The sequence below is a fragment of the Hyposmocoma kahamanoa genome, unplaced genomic scaffold (genome assembly GCF_003589595.1).
Source record: "Hyposmocoma kahamanoa isolate Upper Pololo Valley unplaced genomic scaffold, ASM358959v1 175, whole genome shotgun sequence".
NCBI lineage: Eukaryota > Metazoa > Arthropoda > Insecta > Lepidoptera > Cosmopterigidae > Hyposmocoma > Hyposmocoma kahamanoa.
Genome location: NW_020653685.1, coordinates 1,273,512 through 1,295,685, shown reverse-complemented (window position 1 = coordinate 1,295,685; position 22,174 = coordinate 1,273,512). Strand labels below are relative to the sequence as shown.

Genomic DNA, 22,174 nt, shown 5'->3' with positions numbered 1-22,174 from the left:
TGAAAAAACAGGAACAGAAGAAAAACGCAATGAAGGAAAAGGAATTTTATAGCAAAATGTTTGGTAAGAAAAAGCAAGGGATAATGCAAGAAAAGCAAGGGAAATTAAAGGCCACCCAAGACTGGCCGCAAAAAAATAACATACGCTTGATAATATGATTATTTTAAAATTTTATAATGCTTTGTTTTAAAATAGCCTTTTTTATTTATTGTGTTTAGATTAATGACAAGATTTTGAAGAACTTACTTTTATGAAATGAAACTATTTTTCCGTCTTTAAATCGTGTATATTTGTTTTTTCAAACAAAGCAAAGTTTCACGACCTGGTTGACATCAACCGTGACCATGGGACCTGTAAAGGGCCCGAAACGTTGGTTTATTTGAAAAATAAAAAAACAAATATACGCGAATTAAATCCGGAAAAATACTTTCTAATTAGTTTTAGTTATAGTTTTATTTTTATTATTTATATACTAAAATATTTTGAAATACTAATAATTTATTGAGTTTTTAGGTTTTCGCGATTGTTACACATGGGAAATGAAACTGTTTTTCCAGATTTAAATCGCGTATATTTGTTTTTTCAAACAAACCGACGTTTCGGGCGCTTTACAGGTCCCACGGTCACGGTTGGTCAAATGGTCACGGTCAACCGTGACCATGGGACCTGTGAAGGACCCGAAGCGTTGGTTTGTTTGAATAAACAAATATACGCAATTTAAATCCGGAAAAATAGGTTCATTTCCTACTAATAATTTTCAAGAAAAAGGCTAATTATGTCTGATTAGTTCAAAAATATTCAATTGATAGTGATCTCAAATTATAACTGGTTATCATTATTATAAATAAAACTTGTACTTTAGAGATAATATTATTTTGTATGACTTTTTATTTTCAATTAATAAAAAATTTCGTGTTATTTTGACGCTTATTCATAAGGCGTTAAAGGCCTAAATTCCTTGGTGAGCCGTATATATAGTGCAAGTCACAATTCATAAATGTCGTGCGAGATACGTTAAAAATTATATTATATTTTGTCCGTTACGCCATAGTCAACATTCAATGTTATAAAATATTGCATATAGCGTGTAACGTAACGTATTTAGCTTTGCATTTGTTTGGCAGAGAACAACTTTTTTTTCTATTTTGTCCACATCGTCCGTGGTGGTAGACTAATCCGACTCGGACTCTGCACTATTATATTCAATTTCAGCGCTTGAATTTAATGTGGAAAATTTTGAATTTTTCATAGATTTACGTGGACGTGACAGCTCAAGACGAAAGAAAACAAAAGCTATGTTTTCTTTGAACGTTGTCAAAGCCAATTTGAAATTACAGTATAAAATTGTTGAAGATACTATATATACTGACAGCCTTGTTGCCGTTTCGTCAATGTGACCATCAATATGCGGGGTTCGGTGCGGTATTTAAAGCTAGAGAGGGGCGGAGTGACCTTACTCGTTACTATTTTATTCTCTGCCTTGTTAAAAGGTCAGTGCTGTACTGTTGTACATGTACTGCATTTTTTTACATGGCACCATCATAATTACTTTAAAATCTACAATAATATTTCCGGAAATCCGGAATTCTAAAAAGTAATTATTAATTAATTACTTTTTAGAACTTGGTGGTTTTAACATCTCTATGTTGCTCCTTGTAGCTATATTTATACATGTGTCTATATATGTGGAACACCTCTTTCCGACCATTGCTTATCTGTTATAAATAAATGTCTACGACTACAATGTTTATTTTATATTACAGTGTACTAATTTGAAATATTTACTATTTCCACGGCAATATACTCGAAACACTTAATGGTAAAAATTGCCATCAAAATTAGGTAGAAAAAAGTACCCATAAAATCGTTTGGTTCGTGTGGACCGTGTTTAGATTCCAATGACGCCTTCCTTCGTCCATAATTTTTGTAATACTTCAAATCGTATACTATTTTGTGATTAATGTAATGCAAAGCAATGTAACGATCTCATTTGTTCGAGTACAACATTCCATTAAATGTTTGAGATGTAATAACATCTAATAAAATATAGTTACGTCCGTACTTGTCGTTTTTTTAATTACTTCCGTACATCGCTGCCAGAAAACCTAACAGATTAAAAGCAAGTATAAAAAAAACTACAACGTCGTTATACATAACTTCCTATTTATTTATTTCATTACACTACAACACATAATACACAAAAAACAAATTACGTCTACACTCCTACACATCCGCTCGTCGACAAGTGTAAAGACCTAATCAAACGGGGTACTTAAAAGTAAGATGTATATACTGATATCCTTACGTTAAAAAATATTAAACGAAAATGATTTCATTTCGACGATGTCGTGACGAAAACGTAACTAGTCACGTACGGTCTCTCCATTGCGTCTTCTAAATCGTAGGTATAAATAGACAATGTCGCTGCCCCGACGCGCTTCGCTCACGACATCGTGCGGCCGACCGTCCTCGGTCGCGCTCTCTTTCAAAACATACCTAACAAATAGTGAGATGAACAACGCAGAGTTACGTCGAAGCAGAGGGGCGGGTTCACTCGGTCTTGGCCAGCACGGGCGTGTTGGAGGAGGGGTGCTCGTCGAAGACCACGCCGAACAGCGCCGAGCACGCCGCCTTGGCCGCCAGCTTGCGCGCCTCCTTCTTGTTGCTGGCTGCAACACGACACTGCGTTACCGCCGCGCTCGCGGGCGGGCGAACGATGCGGTCACGACTGCGCGGGTCGCGAGGGTACCTTTGCCGACGTACGTGGCGCCGTCCACGTCGACGCCGAGCGTGAACAGCATGTTCTGCGGGCGGTCGCCCTCGATGGCCAGCTCGCGGTACTCGAGGTGCGGCCGCATGAAGGTCAGCAGCATGCAGGGGTGCATGGCGCCGGCGTTCAGCGGCAGGTCCTTGGCCGTCTTGGGCGGCTTCACCTTGGGCGCGGCCGGCGCGGGGGGCGGGGCCGCGACGTCGGCGCTGGGCTCGCTCAGCTGCGCATGCGCCACACGTCACGTCACTGCGGCCCCTTCGGGTCGGCCGCGGCCGGGCGCTTGGCTACTCACGGAGTTGCCGGACGACGGCTTGAGCTGCGGCACCTTGTGGCCCTCGTACTCCCACTCGGAGAAGAGCTTGTGCAGCGCGAAGGACGCCAGCTGGATCATAGGCAGCGCCTCCTCCTCCGAGTTCTCGTCCGCGCCGGGGCTCCCCGCGGCCGCGCCGGCGCCCGGGCCCGCCCCTGCGGCCGAGGCCGCGGCCGCGGCGGCGGTCGCGGCTGCGGTCGCGGCTGCAACGCAATGATCAAATCGTTTATTTCACAGGATTTGGACGGACGAACCCGCGCTACAAAAGTAGTTTTAAATGCTACTAACAAAAAATAGTTAAAACTATGCAAATATGACTGTTTTAAGCGACAACCTGACCGTTTCGTAGCGATCAAAATAGACTATATAAATAGGCCCCCCGATGCAGCTTCACGTTGGCGGTTTAAATTAAGTATACTATTTATTATTTTGCATACTAAATTTCATTTTATTTTTATTTAATTTATTTTTTAAAGATCTGTTTTCATATACATATATTTAATGTAGGAAATGAAACTATTTTTCCGGATTTAAATCGCGTATATTTGTTTTTTCATACAAACCGACGATTCGGGCCCTTTACAGGTCCCATGGTCACGGTTGACGGAAAAATAGTTTCATTTCCTATGTGTAACAATCGCGAAAACCTAAGAACTCGGTATATATTTAATGTATTTTTTTTTTCAAAGTCTAATGAGTTTTGCTTTATTTTACAATCATATTATCTATTTTAATTACAATTGTATGTTTGTTTGTCAATTATAATTTAATTATTAAATGTTGTAATGTATTTTTTACTTATTTTATAATCATACGAGCGGAGCAGTATATTAGGTATGTCATAATTTAACCTAAATATGTTGCTGATCGCGCGCATTGCCGCGCTTACATTTTATGAGCAACTACGTGTATTTTTAGTACAATAAAGACCTTCGGACAGTATGGTGCCTTGCATTTTTTACATTACATTACAATACATTACTACGAACATTCTACATTTACATACATTGGGCACGAGTCCCAGTAATAATTGTACATATGGATTTAATTAGAGCGAAATAAATTATTCAATTTCATTTAAGGAAATTTTAGATTTGCTGAAGTTACGGCTGCATTTTGGAAAACCGGCAAAGCTACATAAATACTGTTTTGTATTCTTATTACAATCATATTAATAATATTTAGTTTTTTTTTCAGTAAATCATTTTTGTAATTTCCAACTATAAAAATCAAAGACCTTTAACCCTTTCATGAACAGTAACGGCGTTTACCGTAAAATGAAAAATATAGAATAAGGACAGTACGGGCTATCCCGTTTCGACATATGGATCTTATAAAAACTAGTACGGGCTTCATCGTGCGAATTCAAAGTGCTTTCTTTGTAGTTGCCGCCTACTGCTTCTCCATAGAGAAGTATCAACAATGTACTGATAAAATTGAATGATTTATTTGATATACATTTGTGGACGTTACACACACATATTTAATATGTTCACACCAAGACAGTACGGTGAATACCGACGTGTTTGTATGATGTGATGTAAGACCGTACATGTCAGTGCGTCGCCAGCGACTGCCTTTTGTGGTTATGTAGTTTGTTTTCGTGCTGGAACTTTCTGACAGTAAAAATCCCTACAGTTGTTTTCTCTAAATGCATCGTTTTTTAGTAATTCAATAAACCAATAATGTGTACTGCAGAAACCCTATTCTATAATAAATAATAATGAAACGTGTTTTCACACTTAAAATCAGGTCAGTTAAGTAGGTATTTTTTACCACTTAGGTGAAATGAATTACTTAATTTTCGTTTAAATTTGATGAATAACTAAACAATACATACTATTAGTAATCAAAATCACCTCTCTTACCACTTTCCAAACTGTGATTTCATTATTCAAATGGTAAATAAATAACCTTCATTACTGCTTAAATATAATCTAATTAGTAATTGTTTCTTTTGGAATAGTTAGTACATAATAACTTTTATTTGTGTTCTTATACAGCAAGGGTTACGCTATTTTACGGTGTATTTTAATGTACAGATTTAGATTTATTTTGCTGAAATAAATTAAATAAAATCACTGTACTACAGTCATGGCCGTAGAAACATTTGCAAGAACAGTTTACAGTGCTGCTATGAATATGACGCGATCAGCCGTCAGTGACAAAGCGTAATAACTATGTTGAATCAATATGGGCACTAAGGCATAAAGAAAAATGTGACTTTTGGTGTGCGGTATTATTTCAGTACTGTCCATGAGGGGGTTAAGTTACTTTTCTCGAAATTATATAAAATTGGCACACTGGAATTTTCGCGCTGCGTTGGGATTACGAAAATGCATCACTTGCTAAGCTTCACTCACGAGTCCGCTCGGACAGGATTTTTGAACGTTGTGCAATGAAACAAAAGAGGTACTTCACACTTAAAGAACAATAGCGAACTCGCTTATCAATTTTTGTTGACGTAAATTTTACGCGTCTGTTTATGAAAAATATGTGAAAATATAGACTCTAAATTCCTGAACAAATTTGAATTTGGGTTCACTATTCTGAGAAGTCTGGAATTCAAGATGTTCCATTTTTAAGTTTTGGAGGTTATATTTTAGATAACTGAATAAAATATATTCGGTGTATTTATAAACCAAAATAAACTACACAAGCCTTGACCAGAGCCTAGACGCTGAATGATGCCGAAGGTTTATGACGTAACGAAAGTTCAGAGGACATATGTTTTTTAAGGCATGGTCAAAATGCATGAACTTAAGCCTTAACACAAAAAAACTGAATTAATACATACCATGCCCAGATAACTCAGGCACAACTTATTTTCTTGGGGAAGATGCCATCTACCCCTGATATCGGAATTTTTTGCATCGGTTTTACCACTTTCTCGTTTGACATATTTGTAGAAGGAATTGTATACTTTATTTTTGTAACAAAATAGTTGTGTGCGTGTAGTGCAAATCGGTCGAATCAATATATTTGATATTACGTGAACTAAACGTAGGTATTGAAAATCTCTTTTTTGTCGGATAGATGTCGCTCAACGTTAAGAACCTGGTTGTTGTAGATATCAGTCCGGTTACATATGCATACAAATTAATTAGTCATTTGAGTTTCATGTAAATCAGATTTAATTTCCCGATTTAGACAGGCCTTTAGTACAATTGGAAAAATCTATCGAATTTTTATTATTAAAACTTGTAATTATGACATTTGAAGCCGGTAAAGATATCCTTTAACAATTTAACCACTGTTCTTTATGACGCAATGAAGAAGGTAATTGTTGAGTATAGTCACGTAGTGATTTCAAAAACTCAATTTAATTTTGGTTTGCTAAATATTAAGCGTAAATGGCTGATTTTGTTAGCGCTTATTGAGGTTATGAGCAAACTACATAATAAATAAGTAGTGTTCATTTGACACGTATCTTTTTTGGAACTCTTAAAAAAATGGGATAATATTATAAGATCCTCAAAGATATAATTGATCTATTGTAAATGTGCCCTTGTTTAAATAAACGATATTTTTTTATCATTGATTTTTTTTTTTATAACGCACACCCTCAACATAGCCCCGCACTAGGGAAACCCTGTGTCGCGGGTGCCATGGACACATATAGACAACCACAAATTACACCCAAACTCACGAGAAAAATAATTGTAGGCCATACAAATATTTCTCCCGGCCCGGGAATCGAACCTGGGACCTCTACGTGGCAGTCCGGCATGGTAACCGTTCGGCCACGGAGGCAGTTATTGATATATACATATTCTATTATTGTTCCGTCTATATTAGTTGATCCACGGATAAATTGTAAATGAACTTCATTCAAGTTAACACTATTATCATGTTTAAGCATACTAAATTTATATTTTTTATATAGTTTTTTTTTCTTTTAACAATTGATGACATTTATAACCAGTACAGGTATATTTTGCTATTGATCTCCTAACAAACCTTAGTCGATTAGTTGCGCCCTCCCTACATTCAGAAGGTTAGGTTAGGTTAGTATAGTATATAAAAAAGCAGCCAGCCAGTAGCCAAATTGCTTGCGTTTCCGAACATGTTTTCCGGTCAAATTATATTATAATTAATATAATATTAGTATACAAATATAATCAACATTAACTTAGTTTTAAAAACAAGTATCAAATTTTATTTTTTAATGCTTATAATTTATCTTAATGTTGAAGCGAAACATGAAACTATCAAAGTTAATTTACACAAATCAAACATTTTTGCAACCTCTAAACATTAAATTATCTATTGATTTCATTTAGTTTATGTCTCGGAGAAAAAGGGTCAATCGTTAAAAAAGATGACCGTTTACATTTCTGCCTGCTGCTTTTGCAAATTTATTGAGATCATTTAAAAATATGCCTAACACAATTACTATGTCAAGTTACATTTTCTTTGATTTTTTAGATAAAGAAGCAAAAAATTGCACTTTCGCGAACTTACAACGTGTATTCAGCATTAAGCATTAGTGTTTAGAATACTAAATTATTAGTATTCGGCCGAGTAGCAAAATACAGGCCGAATAAGCCGAATATCCGTTGCAACATCAGCAAAAGGTTGGGAGCCAGAAGCACAAACTAAGTAAGACCTGTGCAATGAGACTCTTGGTGTCCAACATCCAATTACAAATATTAGTTTGTAACGAAGACAACACAGCACAGGAATTACTAAAATTAAAATAAATAAAAGAAAACCATTAATCAATTAAAAATTAAAAGTAGTGACTATTTGATATGCTTACCATCGCCGCTGAGTACTTTGTTCATCTTCTTAATAATGAGATCGCGGATCGCCTGCTCGGCGGCCGCATTGCGTGCCGTCAGTTTGTTCTCGCCTGCAATTTAGTCAGAACAAGCTATTAACAAAATAGAAATCATCATTAGGATAACACCAAAAGAAATTAGATACTCTTTCCTCGTTTGTTTGATATTGGTAAATTTGAACAACTTTGGTGAATTGTTCACAGCTACTGTTTGCAATTGGTTTGCTGAATTTAAAAGAGGACGGGGAAGGTTTGAAGATGAGGCGAAGATCGGCCGCCAACCGCGGTTACTGAATAAAACGTTCAAACTACTCGTGAAACAGACGAATTTCACATGTAAACCTTGAGCGAGAACTGGGCATTAAATCGGCAGCATTGCAAACTATTATTCACGGACAACTTTTCTCTCCATATGCGTTGTTCGAAATGGGTGCCGCACAAACTACGATGAGCAGAGAGAATGTCGCGTGGATTTTTATGACAGATAAATTTGACACCGGAGAGCATTGACTTACAATTAAAAAGTCAATGCCGGAGAGAGAAAAAAACGTTTATAATATACTGACAGGTGACGTAACATAGTTGTATAACTATGATCTTGAAAAAAAGCGACAGTCCACGGTTCGGTGCTTTAATGATGAGCGAACTCCAACGAAACGAAGAAGATGCCTTGGCTACATATAACTTTGAGACGTCTAAAGAAAAGTAGTCATCGGTATTTTCCAAGTGATTTAGGCGAATGGAAAAGTATAGACGTGTCCATGGTGAGTACTTGGAAAAAGTCGATAGGTACCTATAATAAAGAATTTTGAGCATATTTTATAATTTTTGAGAATCTAATTTCTTTTGGCATGACTCTGGTATTCACATCCAAACGAAAATCATCAAATATACTTGGTAACCATTTTTAGCATTGAAGAAAGAAAATATAGTTATATGACTACCACCACTGACACCACAAAATAAAGAAAAGAAAAAAAATTAAAGACCCATAATCTAAAAATTGAAACGTGAGAGGTGAATAATTACAAAACGACAGATTATTCATAAAAATAAGGACACAAAATATAAAGATACTTCGTGTGGTACCAGCAACGGTAACAGAAAGATCACTAGCTCAGTGTTTGTAAAGAAAACGCGATGCGTTTCCAGCACTGATTTGCATTTAAGACCCTAAGTGAGGTCACGGTTCAACACATGCAAGCACACTAAAATATAACATATATATATATATGTTATATTTTAGTTTACACACCCACACACACACATATATATATATATATATATATATGTGTGTGTGTGTGTGTGTGTGGGTGTGCTTGTATTGTGTAGTATAAGTACTTCCAAGTAGTGCACGCAACATATAAAAAAGTTAATGTTTCAACAATATGTATAATAAATAGTACAATGCTGAAAAATGTTAAAAACATTCGTTTTGGTTTTCCAACAGGAAATCTTTAAGCTTGCGTTTAAAAGCACTCCTACTAGAACTTTCCAAAGTGACGCGAATCTGAAACTGTCTCTGAAAGATATTATGCGGTGAGCAGGAACGATAGCCTGGAACTTGAAACAGCTCCGAGACCAACCAAGTTTGCGGCAGAGGTACTCTGGCGTCCGATACTCACTACACCAACTAATTGTCCATCCTTACGCGAGTTAGCGGTTCAAACGCGAATCAATTTTAAATATTATATATAGCTCATGGCGCGAATTTTAACGATTCCATTTTTATAACGAACTGTTTTAGACCCCGACTCATTTTATTATTCACGATATGTTGATTAGCTGTACCGAAATGAGCCTAGCTCTTAAAAAACGCAAAAACATCGTTTCAACCTCACATAAGAAAATAAATTTCACTAAAACTCACCGTAGCCCTTGTAAGAGTTCCCAGCGACAGTGAGGTCGGCGCAGAAGCTATGCTGCTTGCTGTAATACGGGTTGGCTGGCTCCACTTTGAATTGCTGCAGAACAGCGTTATTCTTTGAAAAAATAAAACGATATAAAGCTAACCAGTTTAGCGAAGCTTTTATTTTGCAAAATAACGATTTAATCCGATCACGACTGCAGCCTATGGATGCGACAGCACATCACTGGCACGTCTCGTTAGCACTGCAACATCGTATACCTTCACTATTACCAAAACGATTACATCAGACGGTGGTGTAAACAAGCTTGCCTGCGGGTGTGGATTGTACTCACGTTGGCGAGCTGCTCGTTGGGCAGCATCTCGTTGAGCACCATGAGCGCATTCTTGGGCGTGAGCAGCCGCCTCAGGTTCTCGTTCTGTCGCCGCCGCCGCTCTTTATTGCTAACTTTCTTCACTGCAATCAGTCAACACGCCACCCGTCAGCCTCAGCTGTATAGACGCTTTAGACACGCGACGGGTCGCAGTCGACAATCTTACCTCCTTGCAACTTGTTTTTCATCCATGGCGGGCGCGTGGAGCTCTCGGAGTTGTCCGATTTGTATTCTTCCTTCATATCGATGTCTTGCGTCTGCAATTCAGTAGATATAACAGCCTATAAGGGCGCATTCGCACCAGGCCGTCTACCGCCTTCGGCAGATTATTCCGTCTTGGCGAAAGAGATTTTTTTTTTAAAGGATATTTTGCAGTTGGCCGCTGATAGCCTTGACTGCGCCACCGGAGAAAAGGGCGAGCTGAAGGCTCATAACCCAGCCGAAAGAGACGCAGTCCACACGCTATTTATACCGAGAGATTTTTACATCGGCAAGTGAATACGGCTTGACGAAGGCAAAGCAGTCGCCTCGTCGTCACGATGATATCCCCACAAATTGCAAATTAAATTAACAAAATTAAATACAAAATAAAAAAAATTGGTCATTGCCACATCTTTACAAATGGCAACACACACAAAAAGCAAATGACTGCGAGATTCGCTCTGGGCCTTTTGGAGGGAAAGGTGTCGTTTTTATTTTGACTTTCAATTATTTGTGAAATCTAGTTTAAAGTGGAATAGGATAGTGCTATTGTGCCTTAATCGAAGATTAAAACGCGAAAGTGTACGAATCTCGAACTAAAATACCCGTATCGGCCCGTTCTAAGGAATCCCGAGTCAATCCAAGCACGCCGCCTCAAATTGCCTATCCTCTTTGTGGTGGCCATATTTACAGAAACATAATTGAACGTTTATGTTTTCGGCTGAAGGACTTTGTTTCCATGGCCAGCAATAATTAAAAAAAAGCAAATGACTGCTTACTATAAATATGGAAACACATCGCACACATGTATAGGGTTTCTATACAAACGAGTAATGTACGATGTTGCACAAAAAAATATCACAATCGATATTTCTTAATACTAACTATCAAACTATCGACGTATCAGCTTTTGATAAATTAATACATGGTAACATGTTACAATCCCGCATTATTCCAATCCCCACGTTGAAACCTGTTCGAGCGGCCGTTGCTGGCCGAAGGCGGCCGAGTCGCCCATAGCATTTACTCCTAGTCAATTCGGTCAGACGACTCAGTACTTACACCGGGTAGCTCGCGGCCTTCGGTTGGCAAGCGAGGGCGACCTGGTGTAAATGCACGCAAAGTAGTCTTGACACAATTTTATTTTGAAATCTAAATAAACTTTGTCAAATTCAAACTTATTACCAAGCAAATAAAGACTCAATTTTGTTTTGAACTATAATAATCTCAGATTACAAAACATAGGCAGTTGGAGCGCGGTGACACGAAAGTGAAGCCACCAAAGCTAATAAAAATTCAAAAGCGAATACAAACTCGCGTCAGTACTAAGCGCAGCGTCGCAAGTGTTTGCACGTCACGAATTAGTTATTTTATGTTTAAAAATGCCATTTTGTCTCTTTAAACATTGTAAAAGTTGTTCCCAAAAACAAAAAATAAGAGGACGGATGTGAAAAGTCACAGGGAACTATTGATTATTTAACTATTTTGTAATTTATTTACCCAATATTTCGACTCATCCGAAGAACAGAGTCCGATGTGATTACACAGCGAAAAAAGTTTAAATTCGTTACTCAAACTAAGGCCTATGTAATGGTGTTTTCAGAATTTTTATATTATTACATTTCGGAAACATAATCGAACATCAGTCGATCTGACGTCCACAGCGAAGAAGAACAAACGAAATGTACATGTCCTGAGAACAAGTAGTTGTGTACATCTTTGTTCTACGGATGAGTCGATTTTTTGAGATTCACTCTGTACACAAAACCTTGACATAAACTCGTATGTGTTGCCAGTTTATATCGAAATGAGTTTCCTTAAATTAGGTAACATTAAATTAGATAACGGTGCGTGGGTGACAGGAGCATCGATTAATTTATACTTTTATATAGACATTAAATAATGCATGCATATACATACATACAGGCTGGTCCATTTACAGCGGTCCAAAATTGTTTTTAGGTAACTCAGATTTACCTAAATTATTGTCAAACCAATGTCCAATAGCCATTATGTACACAAAAGAAAATGTAGCCCTATAGATTCAGAAAACTTTCATTGTGTTTGCACATGTCATAAACAGAATGATTTTAAAAGAAAACGTGTCAATAAAATAAATAAAATATTATAATGTATTACATAACTTCACTGGTTCTAAAGAATTCCCAATGGAACCAAACAATTTTTGTCTAATCAGAAGATGATTGTCAATGCTTGATTACAAAGTTAATTTAACAAAAAAAAAAAGAATAGTATATGATGGTGCGATTGCACTACATTAATCAAAATCAGAAACGAATAGTCGATGTATAGACGCGAAACAATAGTATTATAAAAAACGTGTACAAAACAAAAGTTATTAAGATATTGTGTAACTGTGACTGTATTAAATATTTTGACTTGTCAAAGTTTTTCAATTTTGAAATATCTTAGTTAATTTTTTTTCCTTTGTGTGATGTAAATCAAATAATAACAATTACATATTAACTTATATTGCGTATAATTTGTCTGATATCCTAATACCACTTAAGTACCATATTGCAAAATAACATTTCCAGTATGTAACATTAGTATTATAGAAAGTATTTTCGCAGCACCTACAGCGCTCCTCCTTGTTGTCACGCACACAATAAATGAAAAGCGGCTTCACATCGCTTGTTGCGTATGCTCCATCTGCCTACGTTTTGTATAATAATAATATATATTCGTTCAGTACAACGGCACACGAAGTTGATATAAACTTAACACGTCATCTGCCAAACAGAATCTAAAAAAGTCACCAGAAATGATGTCTCGGGATTTTGTGTACATCCTATTGTAAAGCGAAATATTAGTAAATAAATAGGCTTATATTTACATACTTCTAGCTCGTATATAATTGTTTATTTAATACGTAGCGGTTACATGAATCCGGCGTGGCCTAAACGGAATAATTATTTTATTGGCGCCACGCAAGTCACGCTGACGGACATCCGCCTATATTTACTCTGATAAATCCCACAATCTTTCGGGGAATCAGCGTACCACATTACGGCCGTCGCGCCTGAAATATTAGCTTTCATCAAAAATAAGAAAGGCCAAACAGTCACGAAGAAACTATCTTGGTTGTTATAAGAAAAATGGCAACAGGACAAAAAAGTTGTAAGCTTCTGTTCAGTTTATCCCGGAAGCCACACTTAAGCCGGAAGTGTTTTAATATTCAACATCGACAAATTATGCCGATGTTTTATACATATAATTCTGTTTTCCCATATAGCATTTCAAATATTCACAAAAGGTAAGATGACACTTTATTTTTACAACACGAATGTCTGGCACTGAGTGTATATTTAAGAATTGCTACCTATTTGGTACTATTTGCTACCTTTTCTAAATAATTACTACCTTGATATATTCTGAGAAATTTAAAAAAATAATTGACTGATATCAGGATGGCTGGTTGCCACTTTGTTCAGCATGAAGGGAGCAGATGTTACAGAAGTATTTGCTACTTTCACGAATTAAAGGTATACCATCCTATTTCACATTAGTTAAAAAAATATAAACGATTGAAAATTTTACGAAGAAGTGCCAACGCCTGCCCTTTGTATTATGGCAATAGAGCACTAAAAATTATATATATTGCTTTTTTAATTTAATCAGGCACTTCATAGACAAAGGTAGCAAAACTACAAAGCAATTATTTAGAAAAGGTAGCAAATAGGCAGCAATTCTTGAATATACACTCAGTGCCATATGCCACAGGCGACCAGCCATCCTGACGGTCACGGAAGGATAGCGCGGGTCACTTTATGGTTATTATTGGTTATTAGTGGAAACGAGACAGCAGCGCAAAAGCGTAAGTCAAACTGATATGTATCACATCGGTGACTATTGTCCGACGCGGCCCAAACGGAACATTCACTTTCGGCTATGTTTTATACATATAATTCTGTTTTCCCATATACTAATTTCAAATATTCACAAATGGTAAGATGTCACATAACATTCACTTTCGGTCACTCTTATCCTATGTGGTAGTTAACGTGTTAAGGAATATTTTTAGACTAATTCTAAGTAGGTAGGGTGTTTGAAACAACAAAGTATTTAAGTATTGATATTTGAACGCTTAGGCACTTAGGTGTCTTATGTTAGATATAAGCAACCAGCAACTATTTTCATATTTTCATACAATTGATATGAAATCGAGTCACCGGTTGAGGCAACCGGACAGTCGCTGATTGCGGCAGTCGGACACTGGCCCTGGTTGCTGCAACCATAATTTGTATGAAAATAGAATATTCGTTTCTAGTTGCCGGTTGCTTCTATCCAACACCAGACACACGTTTGCGCGGCGCCTTATTTTTTAACTTTATTACAGCTAAAGAGCCATGGTGTACAAGACTGTTTAATAAAGAATGTAACGGTAATTGTCCTAATAATAACATTATAGTCAATTGTAGTGTCTCTAACCTGTATGGTCTGCAGGTTCTGCTGCATGTTGGTTTTGCGAATGGGCGGGGGCGGATTAGAGTTGAACAGTGGCTGCTGCTGCTGCTGCTGCTGCTGCTGCTGCTGCTGCTGCTGCTGCTGTTGCTGTCACCAAAACCACAAAGTGTTGTAACAAGTTTTATCCACAGAAAACAGTATTACTTTCAGATGTTACCAAGTAATAATTGCCATATTAACTGAGGGTTCGTCATAACAACTAGTTAATGAAACATAGTTTAACAACTATATTTTCTTTTACAAGGAAATAAAACCTGATGGCCGAGCAACTAACATTGGTACGAAGCACGCTTTACTACACAAGTACTTACGTTAACTGCGGTCGTACTGGCGGGCGGGAGAGGCGCGCAGAGAGGCCCTGCTGCCGACCCCGCAGCCCCGACGCCCGGCACCAGCTGGGTAAGTCAGCCCGTGGGCATGTGCCACACCTCACACTCAATCACTCTGCCACACGCGTCAGGACACAATGGGGGAACATTGGGTAATAGGAGGATTTAAACCACCAAGTGGTAATGACAACTCAAATGAAGGAAAATCATAAAAAATCAAAACTCAGCACCAAGTATAAACTAAATTAGGGAGTGTAAATGACAGGAATCACACATTCTCAGTGAAGGTGGGTCACATCACCCATCAACATCCACATTCCTCACATGTCTCGTACTCAGTGAGATTGCACCAGTCTCCAGAATGGCTTGTCTTGATTAAATTTTGATTCAGAATACTAGGTCTCCATGTTAGACAAATAGTGTGTTCTTTGATGCAAATGCAGGATTCAAGGCACTAACTACTCCAGTTGCAATCTCAGAGGGCCATCACATGCTAGGAATCCAGAGCAGCTTACTTTCTACTTAAGTCTAGAGAACCCCGTATGAGCACGAAGCCATTGGCCTCGTGACCATAATGCATTCTCAACCCTCGCAGCTACCCTCTGAGAGGTCACGCCTGCATCTCGGAAAGGTCTCACCACAGGCACAACTTAAAAATTTCTACAAGTAATGCAGTAAGCAACGCCATTGGTGGGAGCCAGACATTGCACGAGACCACCGAGCGCGTAGCCGCACCACTGTCGCGGACAATGCCGGCTGACAGACGTCAAGGCGCGCTCAGTCAGAGGGTAGCTCCTGACTTTATAAGGCCGGTACCAGGGCTCTTGGGGCTCGACACATTGCTGTGATAACAGATCGTTTATTATTAATGTTTCTTCTCATTTCTACATCTATTAACCCACTTTTAAGAAATCAATATTAAAATATTAATATGATGATTCAGCTGCAATTTACTAACATAATTATGAAATAACGATATTTCACTTTGACATAAATAAAAACAATATTTATATAAATCCTATAAGTGCAACCCATAATTTGTCAATGTAACAGAAGTAATTTACCTCTCCCGCTGACACGAACTGGCCGGGCGTGTTATAGCGGCCCGAGTTCCGTGTGTTATCTGCACAAAATCACAGTCAAGCGTAAGTATTAGGTTGTAGATGCGATGACGCCCGGCGACGGCAACATCGAGAAATCAATACTCATGGCGTAGACTATAATAGGAGGTAATAGGAAGTATTGTACTAAAATTATTAGTATTCACATTAATATAAATATAACATTAAAGATAAATTACCGCCACAATAAACACAAATAATGGAAATTATATAAAACCTTAAAATTAATACAAAGCTACTGTGTATATACAAAGAAATTGGGAAAAGTAAGTGCAGTAAACTCTGATAGTTAGCGTCTTTTAATACTTACATTTATTATAAGCCATTGGTAATAGTAAATCACAAAGAATTAATAAAACTAGCAGGTAAATTAACCGTTTACGTTTACTTACTTAACTGTTTAGTACGCAAGCCCACGAAAATGGCTGACGCTTCGTCTCTGCCGGTGTTGCCACTTGCCAGAGATAGATAAAGCCGGGTTTTCACTTATGTACGCGTACGCTCGGACCATTTTATTTAAAGAGCTACACTTGACTCACTGATAGAAATAGAACGCATACTCCCCGATATGGTGGAAAAAAGATATCTATACCGGTGTACGCTGATAAGTTCCAAAGCAAAAGCATTTTTATACATCATCATTCAGGCATACGACGCCCATTGCTGGGCATAGGCCTCCCCCAACGATCTCCACAACGATCGGCCCGCATCCATCGGCTTCCCGCGACCTCCACCAGATCGTCGGTCCACCTGGTGGGGGGCTTACCCACTGAGCGTCGTCCGGTGCGCGCATCGCGCACAGGACGACGCATGTGAAGTAGCATGTTGATGATCAGTCGGTGCGTGTTGAGCGCGCGATCCTTAGAGCATATAGAACTGGAGGCATCATTGATAAGCAATCCCCACTGTCAAGGTACAAGCACAAAACAACCATGGCACAATAAACACTACTTTCAAATCGATGTTTTTTCCTTTGCATTATCGAATTGACCGCGTCAAGTGCTCCATGAAATATGTCGTCTTGCAACATACAAACTTGCAAAAAATGTCTGCTACATCCAGTCTAGTCAAGGATGGAATTACATTCCATTTATACGTCTATTTTTTACATTAATTATTACTAGTTTTCTATTTTAACAGATTTTTTTCACAATGATCACATTGATTAAATTTATCGATTACATAGAAAATATATGAAAACATTCGAACATTTTGACATAGGCATGCCTATGAAGTTCCCTATTGACTAACATGCAACTATGGACAAAAATGCAGTACTTCATGAACGCTGTTTTTTCGTTATAGACAAGCGAACGTGCTTTTTAGCTCCGATTTTTGTCGATAGGTTATGTAACGAAGTTTATTCAGATTGATTTCTCCGTCGTATTATATATGTTAAATAATAGTGTAATAAATTACAATAATGTAAATAAATTGTAATCGTTTTAATATAAATCATCATAAATCATGCTGTACTGTAAGAAAAAAGAAAAAGAAAAATTACATATACGAGTACATACTTACATGCAATACACATAAATTACAAAAGTTATCAAAATACCCAAATAGCTAACTGTCCTTATCCACACACACAAGACGCAAAATATAGAAAGAAACCCGTTCCGTCAATTTCAATTTTCGCACCGCGAGCGGTTCAAATATTTAGATTTAGAACAAAGAAACTATAGAGTTGATTTAATGTTAATGTTATTTAATGTTATTTTTAAAATGACTTTTTATTAAACGTTAGTCATAAATAACTAACAAAATATTGTTTTATTCGTTTTACTGTTTAGAGTTATCAAACAGAAGTCCCAAAAAAAAAAAAATTTGCCGCAAATGATGTTTGCTCGAATTTTTGTAATCCCAAATATATTTTTTTAGATTATTTTAGGAAAATTACAAAACAAACTAACTTAATCTTTTCTTTGTAATAAGTAACCAAAATCCTCTGAAAGTATAACGGTTTTGTTATAAATCGGTTTTCTAGATTATGAAACTTTGAGTTTACGTTTAGTTGGAATCTAGAAAATTCGAAACATCGATACATTTCTTACAGCATCTCATTTATAATATTTGTGTGTACATATATATCTGCACAACTCTTATTACTTGAAGTGAATTCGTATAAAATTCAACATAATACTATAAAACTAATTAATATTGACATTAAGACTACTCCATCACTCTTGTGTTAAAGTAGTTTTCACTAGAAGCTAAATATGGTGCATTTTGTTATTTCCAGTAGAAGCTGAATATGGATAATTTTTGGGCCTTTAGATTGTGGCAAACAAAATCAAGCAATACTGCAACGACTTTATAATTTCAATTAAATGTTTTAGTTTTTTTAATATTAGGGGTTAAAGTATGAAATTGCCGTTTTATTGCAATAGGTTCTTTGAATTTTCATAGAATCTTCATGGTTTGAGGTTTTCGAATGAAACTTTTTTCAAATGGTTTCTGTGATTTTTTTTTTTTTTTAATTTGAAACATTTGAATATCGACTTTCAATTGTTTTTGTTATTCAATTTAGACAAGAAAGATGGATACTGCGAAAATTCGAGTGATTTTTGAATACGAGTTCCGACGCGGAACTAACGCGGCTGAAACAGCCCGCAATATCAATGCTGCGTTTGGAGAGGGGTCTACTAATGAACGCACCGTGCGATTTTGGTTTAAACGCTTTCGTGATGGAAATTTCGACTTAAAGAACGAGGCACGAGGAAGACCGCCCACACAGGTGAATAACGATGAATTAAGAGAGATAGTGGAAGCCGATCCTAGTCAAACTACCCAGGAATTAGCGGCATGGTTTAACGTTGCCTTACCCACAATATTGACTCACTTGCGTCAAATCAATAAAATAAAAAAATACGAAAAATGGGTGCCTCATGATTTGACTGATCTGCAGAAAGAAACGCGTGTTGAAACTTGTGTTGCCTTGTTGAACCGGTACAGAAATGAAGGAATATTGGATCGAATTGTAACATGTGATGAAAAGTGGATTCTTTATGATAACCGGAAAAGAAAAATGCAATGGCTGACCCCAGGTCAAATGCCACAACAGTGTCCTAAAGCAAAACTTACCAATAAAAAGGTAATGGTAACTGTTTGGTGGTCTCAGCATGGTGTTATTCACTATAGTTTTCTCCGATCTGGTCAAGCAATAACGGCAGATGTCTATTGTGCCGAACTCCGAACCATGTTGACAAAACTAGCAGTAAAACAGCCCCGACTCATGAATCGATCTTCACCATTATTGCTCCACGACAACGCGAGACCTCACACAGCACGAGAAACCATTTTGACCCTTCAGGAACTGCAGTTAGAAACCATTCGTCATCCTCCGTATTCACCAGACCTTGCTCCAACGGACTACCATTTTTTTCGTGATTTGGACAATTATCTACGTGACAAGAAGTTTTCTTCCCAGGAGGCAGTACAAAATGCTTTCACACAGTTTGTGCAGTCTAGATCGTCGGAGTTCTATCGCAAAGGCATTAATAACCTTCCCATTAGATGGCAGCAATGTATAGATAATAATGGCAACTATTTTGATTAAATAAATTTGTTAAAAATTAAAAAAAATAAACAATTTAGATTTTCAGTACAAATCGGCAATTTCATACTTTAACCCCTATTATTTCTATACACATCACTACATTTGTATAGATTAGCTGCGGCCATGCTTATCATTGGCTGCAACGCTGACCACGAAAAGCCGGAAAACTCCGGACATTTTGTCGCGGTTTTTGGATTAGTTTAGTGGTTATTGTCATCCATTTATTTGTAAGTCAATGGGCATTCTTCTCTGGCAAATACAAGTAAAACAATACCACAGTTACACTATTCACAAAATTGTAAAAAGAAATCCTCTACATCCAGTCTAACCAAGGATGGAATTACATGTTTCATATACGTGAATAATACTGATTAATCACGTAATGCATATCGATACCGTCACGTCGATAACTTTCCGTCTCTAGTATATTCATGAGAATCGATTTATTTTTATAGGCCTATTCTGTGTACGGACATGACATGATGTGTGTTTTATCTGTGTATTTGTAAAAATAAGCTAGTGTTGTCGATTTTTGTTTGTGAGACTATAGTGACACAATTCAATATTGCATTTGAGTGCACATGTTTGCTTGTAATACTTTCGTTTGCATTGAAATATATAGACAGGTCAACTACTGACCTGTGTCTGACGTACGTCTTCGTATATCCCAAAAAATATTCTGTATTTATTGTAATAAAGGTAATATCTCTAACAATGCCGTGCTGTTCAGTTCGGTGGTGTAGGAAAAACATTTAATTACAAAACAAACGGAATCTCATTTCATCGGTAATTAAATATGTAATTTTGCAATTTTCGTCCATTATAACAAAGTTCAAGTTAACTGGTCGATTTGAAGTGAAACAATTGACGACACCCGCCAATTGTTTCGAACTCGGGCTAGCCTATCGGAGCGCAGTTATCACAGTAATGATATGGCAGAATAGTTTTCAAACAAATTAAATGATATAGATTTTAAGACTTTCGTGGTTATTCATTAAATGATTATCACTAGTATCAGGTTTCTTACCACGGTACTTACACAGTATGTACGGTTTTTAAACTGTCCAGTGCATGGAATCCGGTCCTTAATGCGTACAGTAATAAAAACAAAAACACCTCGAGTTCAGTTTCGCGTGTGGATACAGTGAGTGTGGCTTGTGTGAAAAAAGTGAGTGACAATGGTAACGCCACAATAAATCACGATGAAGGTAGTCGTCGATAGCACAAGAGGGTAGACAGATATGTCTGCTAAGCTGTCATCTGCCGCCGTCCAGTCAATCCGTGACCATGGAGCGTGCAATCGTTCCGAAATATCGGGAAAATATAAAGTCATACCGTGGCAAGAAACCTGACACTAGTGATAATCAAATTAAATGATATTTCGTCTCTATTTCTGGTTATATACTCGATGCGTATATGTAATAGATGGTACATTTTGACTTTCTTAATTATTTGATATATTTTTAAGCGTAACAACAATAATAATATAATAAATACTGAGAATTAATAGATATTATTACATGTGGGAAATATGACCTTTGCTCTCCCCAAATATAACCTTGATTTTTGGGGATTTTGAATAATTTGCATTGGCAACGCTGCAAATCGGAGGGACGAATGGGACGTGTATTTCGTCTCCCCACAAAAGTATAGAGAGCGCGCCTTCAGACAATCGGTTAATTAATCGGATCGGTCATGTATTGAGTGTTCATACAATTATATGGTACGAACGCCTTCCAGTAGTCGGATCAGACTATCGGATGGAGCGAACGGACGTGTATTGTCGCACTAATGCCTATAAAATAAATAATGGACTGAAGACTTGGCCTAGGTCTATTTTTTATTCAAATAAGAAGAATCATTTACCAAGACTTGGCTGTATGGTGTGAAACTTTTGCCTTTTCCTTTACGGAAAGAATTGAAAAACAACAACAAGTTTGTGAATCAAATCGAGCAACAAACGCAACAAGTAATATGTCTCTCATGGACTTTCTTTCATGTTCGCGGGTCGGAAATCGGAATATTAAATAAGTTAAAATCTTCGTGAAAGAGATAATCGTGTGAAATCCACTGTCTATTAAACTACTTTTTTATTTAATATACCCGATATAATGTGTTATTTATTTATTTACCGTGGTGATGTTGTACTCACTAAAAACCAAAACCAGTAGCAAAGTAGATAATTGCCGTTTCGTCAGTGATTCTCATCAAACATGTGAATGTAGATAGCATTAGATTATGATAATATTGTATTTATAGAGTTCGAATAAGTAAGTACGATAATTATTTCTTGTTCTACAACAAATTATGGGTCGTATTTCGGAACGCTACTCAATGCTCAAGTCAGGACTTGAATATTTGATTCAATA

The 22,174-nt window shown here is 37.1% G+C and overlaps 1 protein-coding gene across 30 annotated transcripts; it reads right to left on the bottom strand.

Moving 5' to 3' along the window:
• Positions 1-2,130: 2,130 nt before the first annotated feature.
• Positions 2,131-16,719, bottom strand: LOC113225796 (RNA polymerase II degradation factor 1-like). 30 transcript variants are annotated; one of them, XM_026458232.1, is made up of 11 exons: positions 16,641-16,719; positions 16,187-16,245; positions 15,105-15,188; positions 14,758-14,880; positions 10,271-10,361; positions 10,066-10,187; positions 9,734-9,845; positions 7,843-7,935; positions 3,063-3,283; positions 2,750-2,990; positions 2,131-2,669 (listed from the first exon to the last, which is right to left on the bottom strand). In XM_026458232.1, exons 4-11 carry the CDS (start codon positions 14,782-14,784, stop codon positions 2,551-2,553), a joined length of 1,026 nt encoding a protein of 341 aa, XP_026314017.1. In that variant the 5' UTR covers positions 14,785-14,880; positions 15,105-15,188; positions 16,187-16,245; positions 16,641-16,719; the 3' UTR covers positions 2,131-2,550. The 30 variants fall into 30 exon arrangements, with proteins under 30 accessions (XP_026314017.1, XP_026314007.1, XP_026314016.1 ...); XM_026458222.1 differs by having other exon boundaries at positions 14,758-14,865; XM_026458231.1 differs by having other exon boundaries at positions 16,636-16,717.
• Between the last annotated feature and the right edge of the window lie 5,455 nt (positions 16,720-22,174).